Here is a 19,530-nt window from a genome sequence, read left to right as displayed (position 1 = left end):
TGGCTTTATCTGCAAGGTTTTCTGTGGATAACCTTTTAGAGAAAGTCACAGTGTGGTGGGGTACAAGCTGCAGGAAAGTTCTTTAATTATCAGCAAAAACATTTCGAGCAGATGATCAGGCTGTGGATGGCAACGATGAGAGTTATCTGTGAGCAGGCTCTGCCTTTGATCTTGGACTCTCCTTGTCTGAAGAGGGCGGGCTCAGCCAAAGGCATGCTTTGAGATCATGGAAAGGAGAGTAGTGCTATTATCATCGACTGTCTGAATGTTTGAGTTTTATCATTTTTGCTGATTTCCTGATCATAGAGAGAGCAGAATTGTCCTGTGTAGTATTTTCACTTTGAAGTACTTGAACTACACGTGAGCTTGTAAAAACATAGAGCCATGGCAAAGATCTTATTGTTATACAATGATGTATGGTAGGTATTTATTTCAAAATAAATACAGAGCCAACGAAGCAGTAGAGCAGTAACTTTGCAAATGTTGGGTCAGTATGTTTGGAAAAATACAGTAAACCTCATCACAGATGGATATCTAAAAGCAGTGGAACGTGCATAGTCCTGGAGTGTATTACTTGGGGAACAATTGGTTCAAGATTGAGGACAGTAGTTGCAGCCTTTCTGGGAGAAAAATCTCAACATCACACCCTTCCTGTGCATTAATGTGAGATTAAGAAGTAATGATTTGGCATTTGGGTGAACCATCAGTGTGTTGTCAGTGATGAGGTAGTCAGAACTGTTTGGCAGCTGCCACAGTTGCTTCATGTGCTTTCCAAGCTGGGCTTAGTTCAATTTTGGGATAGGAAATTTTGGCATGAACCCACTGTTTTAAAGTTCTCCAACTTTCATCACTTAGGAAAGAGCTCTCCAGGGGTACCATATGGATAAATTCTTGTTTTACAGAGAAAGGTTAAATAAATGAAAACATTTTGAAAGAGGTGGATATGAAGCTCTAAGTACTTACAGACTGAAATAATAACCTTCACAATTTGGATCCAGAGTGTAACTTTCTGATATGTTGTAGATTTCAGGTCACTCTTCCTTTCTGGGGAACTGCTGTTTGAGATTAGCAGGTATATATACAGCCAGCAAATCATAGAATCATAGAATCAACCAGGTTGGAAGTGACCTCCAAGATCACCCAGTCCAACCTATCCCCCAACCCTATCCAGTCAACTAGACCATGGCACTAAGTGCCTCATCCAGTCTTTTCTTGAATGAGGCACAGAAAGTGTGATGGACACTACACTATTCCCTTCGCACCTTAGAAGCCAAGCCACAAAAATGCCTTTTGCCAATCCATTTACAAGAGAGAAAGGAGAGAAGACACTGCCAACACACCCAGAGCATTGTGTTGATCTTTTTTTGTTGTTCAGTTCATTTTAGCTTAATACTTCTCTAGTTAGAAAAACAAAACAAACACCACCCTCTCAACCCCACCACCGCCCTTGCATTAAAATAGTACAAAGACCTGGAGGGTGTTGTACTCCAGTTAAATTGCATATTTGTAGGATTAAAAGTGAGCAGGGTTTTGTTGATTTTTAGGGGGTTTGTTTGTTTGTTCGTTTTTCATGTGAATTGTTAACCACTTTGTTAGAAAATACTGCAGTTAGACTTGGCTCTGAAGGAGTACCTTGCATCTCAGAGACCATAACTGTGGAAGATGGTGTTATTCCAGGTATGAGCCCTGGAGGCAGAAGCTGTCTTTAACTGAAATAAAAAGCAGCCATATGGTAGTAATTTCTGGAAGTTTAGTGTGCCTTTACAAGAAAATTAATCTGCACAGCTTCCCTAAATGCCATAAGATGATGCAGGAGTGTCCAGCTTTCTGTTTAAAGCAGTTGGTCCATATTGTGTTAGACCTGCTACAATTCACTAGTTCTTTCCTATTAGTGTAGTGAAGGAGGGCAAGCAGACTTTTATTCCCAATTCCTTAATATGATGGATTTTTAAAGACATAGTTTGCTTCTGTTTTGTTTTTCCTGGTTTGTTCTTCCACTTAGCTTGGGGGGATGAAAGCGAGGACGTCTTTCCTTCTCGACCTCCACGGGGATTGCTGACAACCTGCCTATTCTTCACTGGAAGCAGCACCATCTGCTGGAAAACCTGGTCTCAGACTCAAAATAATCCAGAGCAGGAGGCAGCGCTTCAGGGCACTAAATGCAGGATTAAATATAGCAGAAGTTTGCTTTTATTATCGTAAAAGAGCGATGAACCCTGGTGCAAGAACTCAGTTTCTCTTTGGTGCTGGCAGGTTCCTGCTTAAATAGTTGTGGTTTTTTTTAGTCTAAAAAAGGTGTTGTACTTAAATACAGGGCTGAGGAAATACTGGGAACTTGATATTTTTAGGAAGAAGAGGAGTTTGTTTCTGAGCACAAGGGTAGCAATTCACAGCTCTCAGCCATTTTATTTTTATTTAGACTTGGATCTTTTTGGTTTTATATAAATTAAATATATACAGATATATATATGTACAGGATGAGGTTTTTTAGGAAGAAGCTTTCTCTCTTGTAATTGGCAATTGGTTTTGCTTTCAGCCAGGCTCCATTTAATGTAATTTGTGGTTTATTTTACACTCCTGCACCCCTTGCAAGTCTCTGGAGACAAATTGTGGGCATAAATGGACACACTGGGGTAGCAAGTCTTTTGACAGACATTTGCAGACTAGTGAGTGAGCCAGGAAATGTAAATATTGGCTACAATATGCTTGCAGCTGCACAGTGTGGTTTTGGATGTGAAGCAAGAGGTTTTGCATAGCTACTTCTTTGCATCTACAGATCAACAAGATTGTGACCTTGGTTTGAATACCACCGTAAGCCACTCCACTGTGATTCTGCCACTGCACCCAGAAAAGTTTTAAATGTGTTGTTAAAACTTCACATTGTGAATGGCAAGATAACAGACTGCACAAAAACAGACAAAAGCGCACAAAAAGGGCATTGTCTTATTGGAGGATGAGATCTCCTTGTGGCACTGTGCGTGTCTTATTGCCTGTATGAAATACTGAAGCTGGGAAAGCTCCTTACCAGCATTTTTAAGACAAGTCTTCCTACCCTTAGCTTCTCTTTGCCCCACCCCACATGCTCTTTCTGCCTCCATCCTCCTATACTTTTCTCCAAAAGGTGAGAGCTGTTTGAGATTAGCAGGTATATATTAGCAGGTATAATATCTATCTATCTATCTATCTATCTATCTATCTATATATATATATATAAGCAGGTGAGAGCCACCTCCCGGGTGCCCTGCTTGTAGTGCAACAATTTCTTAACAGACACATCTCTGTATGTGGAAAACATATCCTATGCTTGTCTGACCTTCCAGGCTCTGCACAGTGGCAAGGTCAGCTCTGCTCTAGCTAGTACTGCAGGAGGGTTGCAAAACTCAGAGAGCTGTTTAACCTGCTAAATAGAGATTAAATTTGCTTTTTCATTGCTAGCAAAACTCTTTTAAAGACCCTGGAATAGGAAATCAGATACTAGATGTCGATGAAGGTAGCAGAACCCTCTTGCAAAATCCTCATTTGTACACTAACTACACAAGGACACCTTGTAACTTGTGAAACATCCAGATGTTCTGCAACTTCTCATACTCTACTTCCAGTCAGAGGATACTAGCTTTGCATTAGTTTACCTGAAAGAATAGAGGAAAGTTATTAGATTTAGGATTAATTTGATCCACAGCTGCTTCTCACTTGACAAAACTGATTTGACTGCCTTCCTTGACCTGAGCTGTGCTGAGGTCCCCCTTCTGACCTTTAGGATGTGTCTGGGTTTCTCTCCCTCTGGCCAGAAACTTTAACATAATGCTCATGTGGCAGCACAGACTAGAGGGTGAGGAGGAGTCATCTTCCTTTCCTCCCTCTTTTCCTCCTTCCATCTCAGTTCTCCTCCATTACTCCTGTCAGCTTACCTTAAGGTAAGTGTATCATACACTTGAGTGGCAGGGTAAGGCATATATACACAGAGTAGTCACAATACCTTTCTCATGACTTACTGAAACTTAACCATAAGTGGTCCTTGGGCTGTTAGTGCAAATCTGGGAGACAGTGGCACTGGGAGACTCTTCCCAATTCTGCCACTAACCTTTCTGCTTTAGATCTCTGTGCTTTACCATGCCTGTCTGTAAGGTAAGTTGTATAGCATACTTCTCTGTGGTTAAAAAAAAACATACACAAAACCTAACCAACCAACCAGAAATTCCTTTGAGGCTTTTAACTGAAACACGTTGCATAGGAACGAAGTGTCAGCAACTGAGGAGAACAGTAATGATGATAGCACTTTCTGCAAGATGCATGAGATGTATTTGGGAAGTGTGACCTGTCCCAGGTCTACTTTTCACTGATTAAGTCATGCTTGTGCTGCATTTCTTATGGCAGTCAGTGAGGTGGTTTGATTACTCATCAATTTCTTTTTTCCATTAGAGGGCAACTTCACATGGAAGCTTACCTATGTATTCTCCAAATAACCTCCCCACATATACTCCAACTCCTCTCCATACCTGCCTCTTGTTCTGCAACTCTGATTTTCATATCTTCTTCCTCCTCTGAAGGAGAGCACCTGCCAGGCAGGTTGAGAGAATTTTGAAATGTTCTTACATAAACCACTAATTTTCTACTTCAGGAGAATGTTAATTATCCTTCATCTCTGTGGGCAGTTTGCAGTGGTTTAATTTCTAGCAACAAACAGGAGAATGTATAGGATTTGCCAGTCAAGATTATACCTGCCTGGGAGTTTAAGAATGTGGTTTGTCTCCTGCGCAAGCCATTGCTTCCAGAGGCTGCAGGCAGAATATCTTGTTCATTAGAGAGTTTCAGATATCAATTTCTGAGTCAGACTAAATGGAAGCTGACATTATGATACAAAATTATCCTTTTCTGGTAGGTACATATGGTCCACAACAATGCCATGCAATTGATCTGACTTACCTGCTGAAAGTTTTATAATGGAAAATTGACATTTTACCAAATTTACATTCTAATTCTCTTGGAACTGTACTTGAGCTTACATGTTCAGAGGAAGAAAAGGTCTTGGTCATATAAAGTAAAGGGTTTTAAAAGTGTCTTTTGTCTTGATGCCATTTCTGGTCCTCCTGCTTTCTCTGATTTTGTCTGATAGAAATGTCTTTCAAAGAATAAAAATTGTTTAGGAATGTGGTGCCCTTTTTAAGGAGGAAAATAATTGTGGAAACCTGTGGCATGAAACTCAGTTACAATAGCTGAAAAGACTGAGTGCAACAAATGACAGGAGAAAATGCATTCCAGTTATGTAGTTATCTCCATTTGTGAATGGTGTTTGTATCACAGAGATTTCACTAGTGTGTACCGTTGCATTAGTTATATTTGTGACATTACAGCTTTCCTTGGTGCATATATGCTGTTGTCATCTACATAACTAATGAATTAACATGGACAGATAGTCCTTGCACCTGGTGACCCTATGAGCTAAGAATGTGGGTGAGAGCACTAATTTTTGATGACTTGTTTCTATTCCAGTTGTCTCTGAGAATGCATTAAGTTTCTCTAGGAACCAAGGAGCACAATGCAAGTTTTTTGAGGCAGGTACCTGAAAGCCTGATGTAGAAAGAAATCCTTGCTATGGAATCATTGTTAGTGCTGGCAGACTGAGCTCTGTCACACCCACAGCTTGCTGGAGAGCTCAGTGTCTGGTCAGGATGATGTGGGTACCAGTCTGAGAAATACCTGTCTCAAGTGCTTTAGCTGTGCAAACTGTGGACTGAACATGTGACATCTATTTAGATAGCTCATAAAGTGGCTTTGATTTCCTGTGGTTTTCTGCATTTTGGAGCTATGTGAAAGAAGAGGCTGGAAATACACATCTTTTGAAGGTGTGCACGGGAATATCAGTGCACTTCTGTTCTTCCAGATGCAGATCTGAAGAAAGAAGCTTGACCATGTCCCTCAGACCTCCTTAGACTTCCAGGCTGTGTGACAAACCTGCCATTCTATGGCAGCTGCTGCTATAGAAACTGTTGCTCCTTAGTGCTCAGGTGTCATGACATCTGTGTGTCCAGTGCAGCTGGCTCTCATTGTCAAGATTCACGTAAAAGTTCAAAGAGCAAATCAAAGCCTGACAATTAATCACACTGAGTTGGTTTATTTTTCTCCTGTAGTAAATACAAATCCCAAACCATTTCTCAAGAATTTTAAAGCATAGTCAAAACCTTGTACTCACAGATGTGTCTGGCAGGAACCTAGGCAGAGTAATGTCTGACTGTTTTAACTGTCTCCTTCTCCCAGAGCTGGACAGTGCTGAGGAGCTAGAGAAGAAGCGCATCTGCAGGATTGTCACAAAGGATTTCCCTCAGTACTTTGCAGTGGTTTCACGAATCAAACAGGAGAGTAACCAAATTGGCCCAGAGGGTGGTGTGCTGAGCAGCACCACAGTGCCACGTGTCCAGGCCTCCTTCCCTGAGGGTGCTCTAACCAAGAGAATTCGTGTTGGACTCCAGGTAAGCATGCCCTTGTGTTCATGTCCACTGATGTCTATGAACACTAGCTGGGCTCAGTGTGTAAGGCTTGCTGCTAAAGAGTCTGCTGCTCCTTAGCACTGAATTGCGGAGTGGATAGTATTGGCATTAACATATGCCTTCCCAAGCACGGTCTCTGCCTCTCAGTGCCACCTTGGTGTAGCTGGTGCACAGTCCTCCTCCCTGTGGCAGAAGCCCAGTTCCATTTTCATCACCACCTTGGGTGCTGCTTAGCATCTGAAAAATGGAAAGAAAAGCAAGGACCTGGAGCCACCACAGTGAGAATTGTAATTTATCTTCCTGTTGGCTGTGGCTGCCAGCTCAGCCACTGTGAGGTCACTAGCAGCCTGTGATTAGTGTCACTGAGCTGTCCTTTGCCATAGGAATGCATTTGGTAAGGATTTCATGCAGCTGCTTACCAGCTGTTACTGGGTCAGAGACCTCCCGTATACATCTGTTGTAGTTTAGGGCAGTCACCATTGGATGGAATCTGGATAAACCAACAAGCTTAAACTCACTTTACACAGAAGGTGGAGAGATACTCTGTAGGAGGTATTCTTTTTTTTTTTTTTTTTTTTTTGCATTCTGTTGTCACTTAAAATTACTTAATAGCCTGACAAGTCTGGTGGATTCATGAAATAGAGGTGCTAGTTTGCATTTTGGTGCTTGGAATTTGTATCTGGATGTCTCTGTTAATGATGATTAACTGTGAGGAAATGGTTATACAGCTGCTTTTCCAGAGCTCTCTAGGGTGAGGGTAGCACAATGTCTCCATGTGCAGTGTTGTGATTGCTGAGATTGCAATTTAGCTATAGAGTCTATGTATATCAACACGTTGTGCAGCTCAAATAATGCAGTAAGTCACAGGTCAGCGTGATTGAAAGAGTCTTGCATGTTGAAAAAAGAAAAGGCAAACAGATGAAAATTCCATTTCCACTAAGATGTCATTGTGTATTAATTCAAGTCTTGTGTGATGAAAATTACAAGAATTCTGCAGTGTTTCTTCCCATGTGTATTTAGTATCACCTATCACTGTAAAACAAAACCAAACAGACCCTGAACTGCTTTCCATAAATGCTGTAGGCAACCTTCTGAGAGTTATACTTTTGCTCTACAAGTTAGCTATTAGGAAACCATAAGTAGACTGTTGAGAAAAAAATACTAAGCATGAATTATACTAATAATCACCCTCAAGAGCTAGTAGGCTGCCATGAAAAAAAAAATCTACAGAAAAATAGAAATAAAATTGAATTGTCTTTTTGGAGAACAGTTCTGTGTATCTAACACCAGTTTGTAGCTCTAGTTTAAATACTTTCCCCATGTTGACAGGCTCAACCCGTTCCAGAGGAGATTGTCAAAAAAATCCTTGGAAACAAAGCAACTTTCAGCCCCATTGTCACTGTGGAGCCTAGAAGAAGAAAATTTCATAAGCCAATAACCATGACAATTCCTGTGCCGCCTCCGTCGGGAGAAGGTGTAACCAATGGGTACAAGGGGGACACGACGCCCAGCCTTCGACTTTTATGTAGCATTACAGGTTAGAGAAAATCATGCTCTTTGCAAAGGTCTCTGTGACAGCAGTGCTTCTGCACTCACTTTCACCACTGTACAGCTCGTGCTTTCCTGTAAGGGAACATTGGTGTGCTTGGTCCAGTAGAGTTCAGGTCAGTTCTCCTGTCACCATCACTGAAGCGTGGTGGGATGGCTCACATGATTGGTGTACTGCAATCAATGGCTACAGACTCTTCAGGAGAGACAGGCAAGGAAGAAAGGGCGGGGGAGTGGTGCTGTATATTAGGGATGCTCTAGATGTCATGGAGGTAGATATCAAAGATGATCAAGTTGAGTCATTCTGGGTGAGACTTAAGGCGAAGGCCAACAAGGCTGATATCCTGGTTGGAGTCTGTTATAGACCACCCAACCAGGAAGAAGAGGTTGATTTATTACTCTTTAAACAACTGGAGGCTGCCTTAAGATCACCTGCCCTTGTTCTGGTGGGCGACTTTAACCTACTAGACATCTGCTGGGACTTAAACACTGCAGAGAAGAGGCAGTCTAGAAGGTTTATGCAATGTGTGGAAGACAACTTCCTATCCCAGCTGTTACGTGAGCTTAGCGGGGGGCCGCCCTGCTTGACCTGCTGCTCACAAATAGAGAGGGGCTGGTAGGGGATGTGGTGGTTGGAGGCTGCCTGGGGTCCAGTGACCATGAAATTATTGAGTTTTCAATACATGGAGAAACCAGGAGGGGCATCAACAGAACCTCCACACTGGACTTCCGAAGGGCAGACTTCAGCCTATTAAAGGAACTAATTCAGAAAGTTCCTTGGGAAAAAGCCCTTAGAAACAAAGGGGTCCAGGAAGGTTGGACCTGCTTCAAGAAAGAACTCCTGAAGGCACAGGAGCAGGCAGTGCCACTGAGCCGGAAGATGAGCCGAGGAGGGAGGCAGCCAGACTGGATGGGCAGGGAGCTGCTGAAGGAATTAAAGATTAAAAAGAGAGTGTATCACCTTTGGAAAAGAGGGGAGGTGTCCCAGGAAAAGTTCAAGGAAGTTGCTAGGTCTTGTAGAGGAAAAATTAGAGAGGCAAAAGCCCACTTGGAGCTCAGGCTGGCCACGGCTGTCAAGGAAAATAAAAAGTGTTTCTTTAAATATATGAATGGCAAGAGAAGGGCCAAGGACAAGCTCCAGTCCTTGTTAGATAGAGAGGGGAATATAGTGACAAAGGATGAGGAAAAGGCAGAGGTGCTTAACACCTTCTTTGCCTCAATCTTCAATAGTGGGACAGGTTGTCTCCAGGACAGTTGGACTCCTGAAGTGGTGGATGGAGTCAGGGACCAGTACAGTCCCGCTCTAATCCATGAGGAAGCAGTAAGGGACCTGCTGAGACATTTGGATCCTCACAAGTCCATGGGACCGGATGGGATCCACCCTAGGGTGCTGAGAGAGCTGGCAGATGAGCTGGCCAAGCCACTCTCCATCATTTATCAGCAGTCCTGGCTCACTGGAGAGGTCCCTGAAGACTGGAAGCTGGCCAATGTGATACCCATTCACAAGAAGGGTCGTAAGGAGGAGCCAGAAAACTACAGACCTGTGAGCCTGACCTCAGTGCCAGGCAAGGTCATGGAACAGGTCATCTTGGGTGCCATCACAAAGCACTTACAGGATGGCCAAGGGATCAGGCCCAGCCAGCATGGGTTTAGGAAGGGCAGGTCCTGCCTCACCAACCTGATCTCCTTTTATGATCAAGTTACCCACCTGGTGAATGTGGGGAAGGCTGTGGATGTAGTCTACTTGGACAGATTCACTCTGTGCTGGGTCAAGAACTGGCTGGATGTCAGAGCCCAGAGAGTGGTGGTGAATGGTGCCACATCCAATTGGCAGCTGTCACTAGTGGTGTTCCCCAAGGATCAGTGCTGGGCCCAGTCCTGTTCAATATCTTTATTGATGACCTGGACGAGGGCATTGAGTTCAGCATCAGTAAGTTTGCAGATGACATCAAGCTAGGAGCAGGTGTTGATCTGTTGGAAGGTAGGAGAGCCCTGCAGAGGGACCTGGACAGGCTGGATAGGTGGGCAGAGACCAATGGGATGAGATTTAACAAGGACAAGTGCAGGATTCTGCACTTTGGCCACAACAACCCCAAGCAGCACTATAGGCTGGGGACTGAGTGGCTGGAGAGCAGCCAGGAGGAAAGGGACCTGGGGCTACTGATAGATAGTAAGCTGAAGATGAGCCAGCAGTGTGCCCAGGTGGCCAAGAGAGCCAATGACATCTTGGCCTGCATGAGGAACAGTGTGGCCAGTAGGACAAGGGAGGTTATTCTTCCCCTGTACTCAGCACTGGTCAGGCCACACCTTGAGTACTGTGTCCAGTTCTGGGCCCCTCAATTCAAGAAAGATGTTGAGGTGCTGGAACATGTCCAGAGAAGGGCAACAAAACTGGTGAGGGGCCTGGAACACAAACCCTATGAGGAGAGGCTGAGGGAGCTGGGGGGGTTTAGCCTGGAGAAGAGGAGGCTCAGAGGTGATCTTATTACTGTCTACAACTACCTGAAGGGACATTGTAGCCAGGTGGGGAGTGGCCTCTTCTCCCAGGCAACCAGCAATAGAACAAGGGGACACAGTCTCAAGTTGTGCCGGGGTAGGTATAGGCTGGATGTTAGGAGGAAGTTTTTGCCAGAGAGAGTGATTGGCATTGGAATGGGCTGCCCAGGGAGGTGGTGGAGGCACCGTCCCTGGGGGTCTTCAAGAAAAGACTGGATGAGGCACTTGGTGCCATGGTCTAGTTGACTGGATAGGGCTGGGTGATAGGTTGGACTGGATGATCTTGGAGGTCTCTTCCAACCTGGTTGATTCTATGATTCTATGATTAAAGCCAGCTGAGGTCATTTGAAAGGCTTCCACTGGTTCCCTGGGCTTTGAATCTGGTCTCATGCCACTGCAAAAGAGCTCCACCAATAGATATTAAATGCTGTGTTATATTTAGTCAGCATGAAGAATTTTAGCCTTGGCTATTAAACATTGTTGTCAATAAAAGTGGTTTGCAGAAATAATTCTGTGCTAGCTGATCTTGGAGGTGGATTTTCTATTAATTTGTAGGCATGTACTTTGCTTACGTCAACATTGTTTTCTGTGTGTAACTTAGAATCACTAAGGCTGGAAAAGGCCTTTTAGATCATTGAGTCCAACCATAACCACTAAATCATATCCTGAAGTGCCATATCTACAGCTTCTTGAACACTTCTAGGGATGGTGATTCCACCAGCTTCCTGGGTATCCTGTTCCAATGCCTCACCACTCTCTCAGTAAAGAAGTTTTTCCTCGTGTCCAATATAAACCTCCCCTGGAACAACTTAAACCCCTTTTTACTTTCCTCCTGTTGCTATTTGCTTGGGTGAAGAGACCAACACCAGCCTCACTCCAAACTCCTTTCCAGTAGTTGTAGAGAGCAGTAAGATCTCTCCAGACTAAACAGCCCCGTTTCCCTTACCTGTTCCTCGTATGCCATGCCCTCCAAACCTCTCACCAGCCTCACTGCACTTCTTGGGAGATGCTCCAGGACCTCAGTGTCTTTCCTATCCTCTGGTGCCCAGAACTGGGCATAGTACTCAAGCTGTGGCCTCACCAGGGCCAGGTACAGGGGCATGATCACTTCTCTACAGGGGAATATGTATCATGTAGCTCAGCTGTTGGAGATGTCTGTTGTCTAGATTCTCTTTTCGTATGTGAATCAAAATAAGATAGAGATGTTCTTATTTAGTCTGTGTATGCCTGGTGTTTGAAAGAAAATCTCCGTGGCTTGTATTTCTGTAGGAGGTACTTCACCTGCGCAGTGGGAGGATATCACAGGCACCACTCCGCTGACGTTTTCAAATGACTGTGTCTCATTCACAACCAATGTTTCAGCCAGGTATGGTAACAGAGCTTGCCAAATACACTTAGGGAGCAGGTTCCTGTGATTAATGGGAGTGCATAGTTGTGGGGTTGATTTTTGGCTTTCTGTAAGTCTTTTGCAAGACTAATGAAGCAGCAATGGACCAGATGCTTCTTTGTCACTGGGTATCAGCATCCCACACATCTAGGGCTTTGTCCTGGCCTATTCAGCTGCTGAGATGTCTCTTGGCAATCACACATGCTGTTTCTCCAAAGGCTGTGGTGCTGTGCAGAGATTTGGGTTTTTTTTCGCCTACACAACAGAAAGGGAAAATTTAAAATGCTCATTTAATATATTTTTTATGTATTTATTTGTTTGGGAAGAGTGGAGATGTATTTGTTTTTGTTAAAGCATATCTGGTTTAGTAGTTGAAGATGTTCAGTTTCTGGCTGTGAGATTTCAGTTGAAAATTATGTAAAAATACTCTCACAAAAATACCTTTTGCCAAAAAAAAAAAAAAAAAAGGTGGTTTGAAATTAATTTTGATGGACTTAATGAACCTAAATGCTGATCTGAGTCATTCAGCAGGATCTGTACAAATAAATCATGTATCCTAGTTAAAATTCATGGTATGCCAGGTCAAAAAGTTTATCCTTCTGTATGTAACATTTGCACCTATAAAAAGTTCTATAAAGAAAGAGGATTGATGAAAGAACCAAATAGATTGGGGCTGAAATATTGTGAAAAAAACTCATGTACACTAAAAATTGAAGTATTTATAACTTGTATCAAAATTGTCATCAAATTCTTAATCATGAGATGAGAAAATGACAGCTTCTCTTTGGGAAACTTCACTGTGGGTATATTTGGTTTCAACCTGTATGAGAGGTGTGATCTTGCTGTATGTATGCTTTATAAAGCCATATGTATGTTTTAGCAAATCAGTTGTGCAGTGAAGCATCATCACATTGCAATATGCATGGTTTGTGGTCATGAAAAATGCACTTTCCCCACCTTGACTTTAAATGAAGCTTAAAATAGATTTATGAGATACTAATGTGAGAAAGGTCAAATAAATGTATCAAATTGTATATGTTATCAGATATTTAACCATATTGGATGGTTAAAGCTCCACTGAAATTAGAAAGAAAATTACAGCTTTGAGAAGTCTACCAGGATAGTACACATGCAAAATGGCAGAGGATTACAGAACATGGTTTCTCTTTAAAGCAGTGTTTGAGCATAGTTAAAAGTTCATCTAATGGTTTGTTTTTTCCCACTCAGATTTTGGCTCGCAGACTGCCATCAAGTACTAGAGACTGTTGGACTGGCAACACAGCTTTATAGAGAATTAATATGTGTTCCTTATATGGCAAAGTTTGTGATATTTGCCAAAATGAATGACCCTGTGGAATCCAATTTGCGTTGCTTCTGCATGACTGATGACAAAGTGGACAAAACTTTGGAGCAACAAGAGAACTTTGAAGAGGTTGCAAGAAGCAAAGACATTGAGGTATATGTCTTATAACTAGCTTTCTCTTTGTAAATGAACAGTGTGTTTTCCAAGTGGCAACAGGTCCTGCAAAAAATCACTATAAACCCAGTTAAATAAAGGTTCAGAGCAAGGCTGTGTCAAAATACTTCTTGGAAGGAGGCAAAAAAATGGACTAGGCAGGAGGAGTGTGAAGACCTGTCTCCAAACGGATGCCTCAGGCTAGTCTGCAGAGGATTTTGTATGTGCTGCTGTTGGGTATCCCTGTTTGGGCTTTGCAGATGGCTGATCTGGAATCCTTTCTCATTGTCCCTTCAGACACACACAGTCCTGAGAAGGGCTGGTTTATAGCACATATGTTGTCACTAATACACTGTTTCTTGAAGGAAATCTGTATGTTCTTACTGCAGAAATGCAACGCCTATAGCTCATGTTTTCCTAGACTACCTGCACTCAAGTTAGACCTGATGATCTCTTTGGATCCCTTCCAAGCCCTGACATCCTGTGATCCTGTGATAATACCTTGCCAGACTGCACAGTGATTTTCTAATTTGTGGAGGAGTTTTATCTGAGTGGGGACTTGTGCTAAACTCAGGAACTATGATGGGGAGAATCATGATGTACTTTTCCGCATGGATCTGCTGTGAAAAGAGGTTTTATTGACTTCTCTTTGTTGTTTTGATAGGTTCTGGAAGGGAAACCTATTTATGTTGATTGCTATGGAAATCTGGCTCCTTTGACTAAAGGAGGACAGCAACTCGTTTTTAATTTTTATGCTTTCAAAGAAAATAGACTGCCATTCTCTATCAAGGTAAAAACAAAAAAACCCCACATCATTCTGCTGATGTTTTTCTCCCCACAGGACTGACTTGCCCAGAGAAGTTGTCATTGTTTAACACGGGAATAACACAGAGAGGGTGCTTTGCATGAAGCCGCTAAATAGCTGCTGGCAGTGCAGGCACCAAAATATCCATCATATGGTTTCACAGCCTTTTATTAAAACCATATCTCGAGTTAGACCTCCATAATATTATTAGTAGATCACTATTTTGCAGAAACTAAGCAAAGGAAATACACTGAATAACATACTCTACAGCAGAACAGCCTCTAAAAGGTGTGCACAGACTGTTCATCTCTAAATTACGGTGAGAGAGCACTCACTTTCCCTAGGCCTTTCACACCTGCCCTGCCAAACAAGTTTTTAAGCATTTTGATGAGCACAAGTTCAAGGCATGGCAGAAGAAAACTAAGATGAGCAGAAAATGTATCTCAATAATATTCCAGTATGAAACTGTTGGATTGGACTCGCTCAATATCTAGCCTTACGTGGATTTACCACCAGAGAGCTTCAGGCTAAGTTCTTTCATAGGAACACCTTTTGTCCTTCAACACCTCAGGCTGAACTCCAGCTCAGTAACATTGGTATTTACCCATCAAATAGCTTCTTGTGGAAAGAAACTTTAAAAAGTTATTCAGAAACCCTCTCTAGGTACCTGAATTATTACATAATACTACACTTACTAAAATATCTTTTCTAGGTAAGAGACACCAGCCAGGAACCTTGTGGTCGACTATCGTTTTTGAAAGAACCAAAGACTACAAAAGGACTGCCACAAGCAGCTGTTTGCAACTTGAATATCACTCTGCCTGCACACAAGAAGGTATTTGTTGGGAAAAGTAAATGTTTTCCTCAGGGTTAGTTTTAGTTTTGCTCCTTGACTTCTTAATTTTTTTTCCCTGCTAGTGGTAAAGAAACCCTGTCCAATACCAGTAATGAGAATGCTTTGGAATATGATAAAGGCTTTTTAAAGTTCTGTTTTATTGGTTTCTTGTATGTAGAGCGCTTTTAAAGTCTCTTGTTACTGTGGTGTCAAGTTCCTATAATTTTTATGATTCTGTTTACAGCTCATGCTTCAGCCTGCAAGCCATAGGTTTAAGTTTTCAGTAATGTCACGTGTTGATTTGCATTGGATGTAAGATTCTTCTTTTTTTGTTTTTTCTTTTATGTTGACAATTTGGATTTGCTTTGCTTATAAATCAGCTTGCATTTTGTGCTCCAAATTTGGTCCTTTTCATATCCTGATATTCTTTTCCCTGCTGTCCATTATAATATTCCTTGTCTCTGCAATGCATCTTGGGACCAAAAGGAAACAGAGTCAGATCAAGATGATGAGGTAATATAAACACTGTCTTCTGTTTTTATTTCCTTCAGATTTAGTGAAGAAAAGTAGTATGTTCTAGAAAAAAAAAAACCAAACTATTTTTAACTATGGCATTGAAATAATACCTACAGAGTAACCATATCCTCACCATCAGATAGCCTCTTGCAAAACGATAGAAGTGCACAAATATAAAAAGAAAATAATTTTATATTATTAAATTAAACCAAACATTTAATAATAGAAGTCTGAAACTTAACTCACTTTCTTCCAAAAAAGAATAGAGTTATAAAATTCAGACCAGCTCCCGTTTTGGCAAAGTTAAGAAGAACATAGTCAATATTATTTTTGCCTGGTGGACTAATACTGCCAGTGCTTTGGTAACTTGTCTCTGAGAAGGAAGTGTGGTTGAGGCCACAATAGTGGACTATAGTATTTTTACTTCCGAAAATAAACTGGATTCTTCTGAAAGAAAGCAAAGATAGCTAAAAGCAGCTTCTAAATATTGTGTACAAATCAATTTTCAAACCTCAGATATTTGCAATTTAAAACCTCACTGTTTTCTGGAAAGTGCTACTTCAGGTTGTGAGGAAATTGAGCATGTTTTACTTGTTAGAGGTGATACTAAATTAAATCACCTTATAAGAGAAACTACATAGATATATTCCCTATATGTAGCAGCAAACTTCTCTTCTCTTCCTAGCAGCAGGAGACACCTACTGATTAAAATAATTAAAAAAGCCCCAAACCAAAACACCCATTACTTGTTAAAAAATTATAATGGCAACCACACATTGCTTTGTCTCCCCAGGATTTGTTCCCAGTGACCTATTATATAGCTGTAACAATAGTTTTCTCTCTAAACAAACCACATAATCAAGTAAACTGATCTCTGAAGGACTTTTAAGACACCACACTAGCAGCTATGCCGCCTAACGCAGCGACTTAGAATGCACCGATTAGTTAACAATAGTAGTCTGCTTTCTAATCTGCATATTTGCATTTTTGTGCCTATTAAAAAAATCCCCTCCCATGCCTTTTTTTGTCCTTAACATATTCACTTTAAAACCAGTGTACATTGTGGTGTATGTGCTGTCAGGACAAACTAATATGAGGAGATATACTTGATTGGTCTAAGTTGTACTCTTATGAATGTTTTATGTCTGCATCTGTAGTCTTTTGTGTTGATCTCCTGTTCCTAGCCAAAGGTGGTGTATTTTACAGAGAATGAATAATATAATGCCATTTCTAGCAGTGTGAAGCAGTTTATTAAGTGGGAAAGGGAAAATACAGTATTGAGATACTTTAAGGCAGGATCATGAGCTTCATTTACTGTCTAAGCTCTTCTATCTCGTGAGCAGAGACACAAGCAGGAATGAACCCATGGGGTCATCTCTTAGTGTTGCAGTTCCATCCCTGCTTGCTCCAGATGAGCAGTCATTCGCAGCAAGATTCTACCACCTCCAGTAGCCATGCTCCCTGCTCCGCAGTGCCTGACACTCATTACATGGCAGACAGGAATGGAGACCAGCTCCATCCATTCCCTGCCTGCTTGCCCAAATTTGGCTTCAGCTTGCCTTCCTGCAGCTGAACAGAAACACCTGTTCTCCCTCGTGGGGATGTGTCACGCTGACATTGGATGATCTTCTGTTCACATGGAGCGTTAGGGATGCTCAAGACACTAACCAGCATCATGTTTTGTTGCAGACGGAGAAAGCTGACCGGCGCCAGAACTTTGTCTCCCTTGCTTTACGTAAGCGCTACAGCTATCTGACTGAGCCTGGAATGAGTGAGTTGCTCTTACCAAAGTACTAAATCATGCAGATATGATTTTTCATAAGAAGAGACATTTTTTCTATAAACGTTGTATTTGGTGTCACTCTGAAAAAAAAATACGAAAAGAAAGACCAAAAAAATCCTAAAATACCCCAAAACAACAACAACAAAAAACCCCTAACTGTGCCTATCTAAACCAAAACTCTTGGATGGTCTGGGAACTCTTGTGTTGTGAGAGCTTGAAGAATCCTGACTGGCAAGTGACGTGTGTTAGTTAAGTGAAAATAGAACAGTTCTTAAAGCGTTGTGTAGTTCCAGAGTAGGAGGACTGCAAAGTACTTTCAGAAGGAGTCCATTCCTTTTCTCCTTGAAAGATTAGAGAGATCTGCTGTAGTAGGCAATGTCATGCAAAGTCCAACAAGACTGAAGAGTATGATTCAGATGCACACTTAGAATGTTTGGATGCTTAGCCGAAATGGATTCTCTCATATTTTATATTCTCCCTCTTCTTTCTCCTCTTCTTCCCTTTTTCTTCTGTTCTCTGCAGATGCTTTTTATGCCCTGGCACCACACATTGCTTTCTCTTAAACTTATGTTCCCCTTGAATAGACCTGTGTCATTCCTTCCTTTTTCTTTCCTTTAGCTTTCTCTTCCCTTACTTCTGTTGTCTGAGGTTGGCTGCTGGTTTTTCCCCATTCCCAGGCTTTTTCTTGCCTTTTTATTTCCCTTCGTAACCTCTTAGTTGCTACCCTGCAACAGACCCTTTGATATAATTCCATGAAATCCATAGACAAGCTTCACCGGGTCTTGGGAGTTTCTGCTGGATGTCTGCTGTTTAATTACCCTATAAGATCTGTGGCTTCTTTGGATCAGATGTGCTCCAGAGTGCATTACACTTCTCAGAACTGGAAGAAGACTTCAGGCATATAACATCTGAAGAAGCTATCAGATTTGCTGAGACAACTTGATGGATTGTTAAGGTATCGTTAAAGGCTTGATGGGAACTGAGAGGGAAAAGGAAATTGCTTGATAGGAGTTTGTTTGACTGTATATGCTGCTTACAGTTAGGTTTTCATTGTGGGGATTGGGTGGAGGGAAAGAAAAAATAAAAAGTAGTCTTATTCACCAAAGATCCATTAAGTCTCATTTGCAAAAGGCCGGAGTGCAAAAATTCCCAAACCCACTTCAACTGCACTAAAAAATACCTAAAAAAAAAAACAAAACAACCCACCAAAAACCAAAAAAGGAGACAGTTAACACAGTAGAAGTTCCTGACCATTCAACTATTCTATCCCTTTTGGCAATGTCTGCTCCTTAGACTGTGAGCTACCCAAAAAAGGTTATGCAAAAATGACTGTCTACCAGGAAAATCACAGGTAGTTTGGCCATCAGCCTGAGGACTACCTCCTCTGCATACCTGACATGCAGTCAGCATCTGCCACTACCACCTGTACCATGTTGGTGGGAGGTGTGGACATGATATTGGAGATGTAGCTCTTCCAGACAGCCCAATACAAAGCCAGAAATGCTGTTGTGGCAGCCTTACACTGCAGGGGGTTTGCTCCAGTGGTTGACATGAGTGATGAACCTCTACCTGTTTCCAGTGAACCTGATGGTACGGCTCCTCCAGTTTCAGTAGCAGCAGAAGTCATCCATTTTACTCAAACAAATGCCTGTGTGCATATGCACACAGATTTTCCCCCCCTGCATACTTTCCTGTGCCATTGAAGAAGAGAGGAAGGCAGGCGGGATATTCCCCAGCCTCCCTGAGCTTGCCTTGCTCAAGGGAAAGGACCCAACGGCCCCTCAGCTCTTCCCAGAAGTGAGGTCAGGGCCACTTATATGAGTTCTCTCAGGACTTCAGTTACCAGCTGCAAGCAGGGAAGGCAATAACAAATCTGTTTTCTGATAAAGTCTTGGATGGAAATTTTTAAGGCTAAAAATGTCCAGTAGCCAGAAAGGGCCACTAAATAAAATAAACTCACTCTTTAGAGCACTATCTACTCTAAAGTCTCACACAGTTGTGGGGATTTCTTACTTAAAAATGCTAACATTGGCAAGCTCCCTGCTCTTGGAGTTGTGTCATAGCTGCAGACACTGGTAAATGACTCCATTTTCTTTGAACCAGATTTTCTGCTCAGCTGCAATAAGTAGCACAGAAGAAGCATCTTTAATATCTCTGGATCCATGATTTAACAGGAGAAAGAGATGTTAAGAGGGGAGCCTCTTGATTTGATTGCTTCA

General features: G+C 42.0%; 1 protein-coding gene across 14 annotated transcripts in view; it reads left to right on the top strand.

Annotated features, from left to right (window-relative positions):
- The window catches only part of ANK3 (ankyrin 3), a 430,392-nt gene that overhangs the window by 370,835 nt on the left and 40,027 nt on the right, over positions 1-19,530 (top strand). For 11 of the 14 annotated variants that reach the window (XM_064145162.1, XM_064145163.1, XM_064145166.1 and 8 more), the window contains 8 exons: positions 6,256-6,467; positions 7,815-8,022; positions 11,799-11,895; positions 13,144-13,372; positions 14,037-14,162; positions 14,890-15,012; positions 15,499-15,525; positions 17,218-17,299. In XM_064145162.1, coding sequence (XP_064001232.1) covers positions 6,256-6,467; positions 7,815-8,022; positions 11,799-11,895; positions 13,144-13,372; positions 14,037-14,162; positions 14,890-15,012; positions 15,499-15,525; positions 17,218-17,299 — 1,104 coding nt within the window. The remainder of the gene's footprint in view (positions 1-6,255; positions 6,468-7,814; positions 8,023-11,798; positions 11,896-13,143; positions 13,373-14,036; positions 14,163-14,889; positions 15,013-15,498; positions 15,526-17,217; positions 17,300-19,530) is intronic. The other 3 variants (XM_064145171.1, XM_064145172.1, XM_064145170.1) reach the window with 3 other exon arrangements.

This window comes from Pogoniulus pusillus, chromosome 6 (genome assembly GCF_015220805.1).
Source record: "Pogoniulus pusillus isolate bPogPus1 chromosome 6, bPogPus1.pri, whole genome shotgun sequence".
In the NCBI taxonomy this organism is placed as follows: Eukaryota; Metazoa; Chordata; class Aves; order Piciformes; family Lybiidae; genus Pogoniulus; species Pogoniulus pusillus.
The sequence above is the reverse complement of the archived record's forward strand: the minus strand, read 5'-3'. Positions and strand labels throughout refer to the sequence as shown.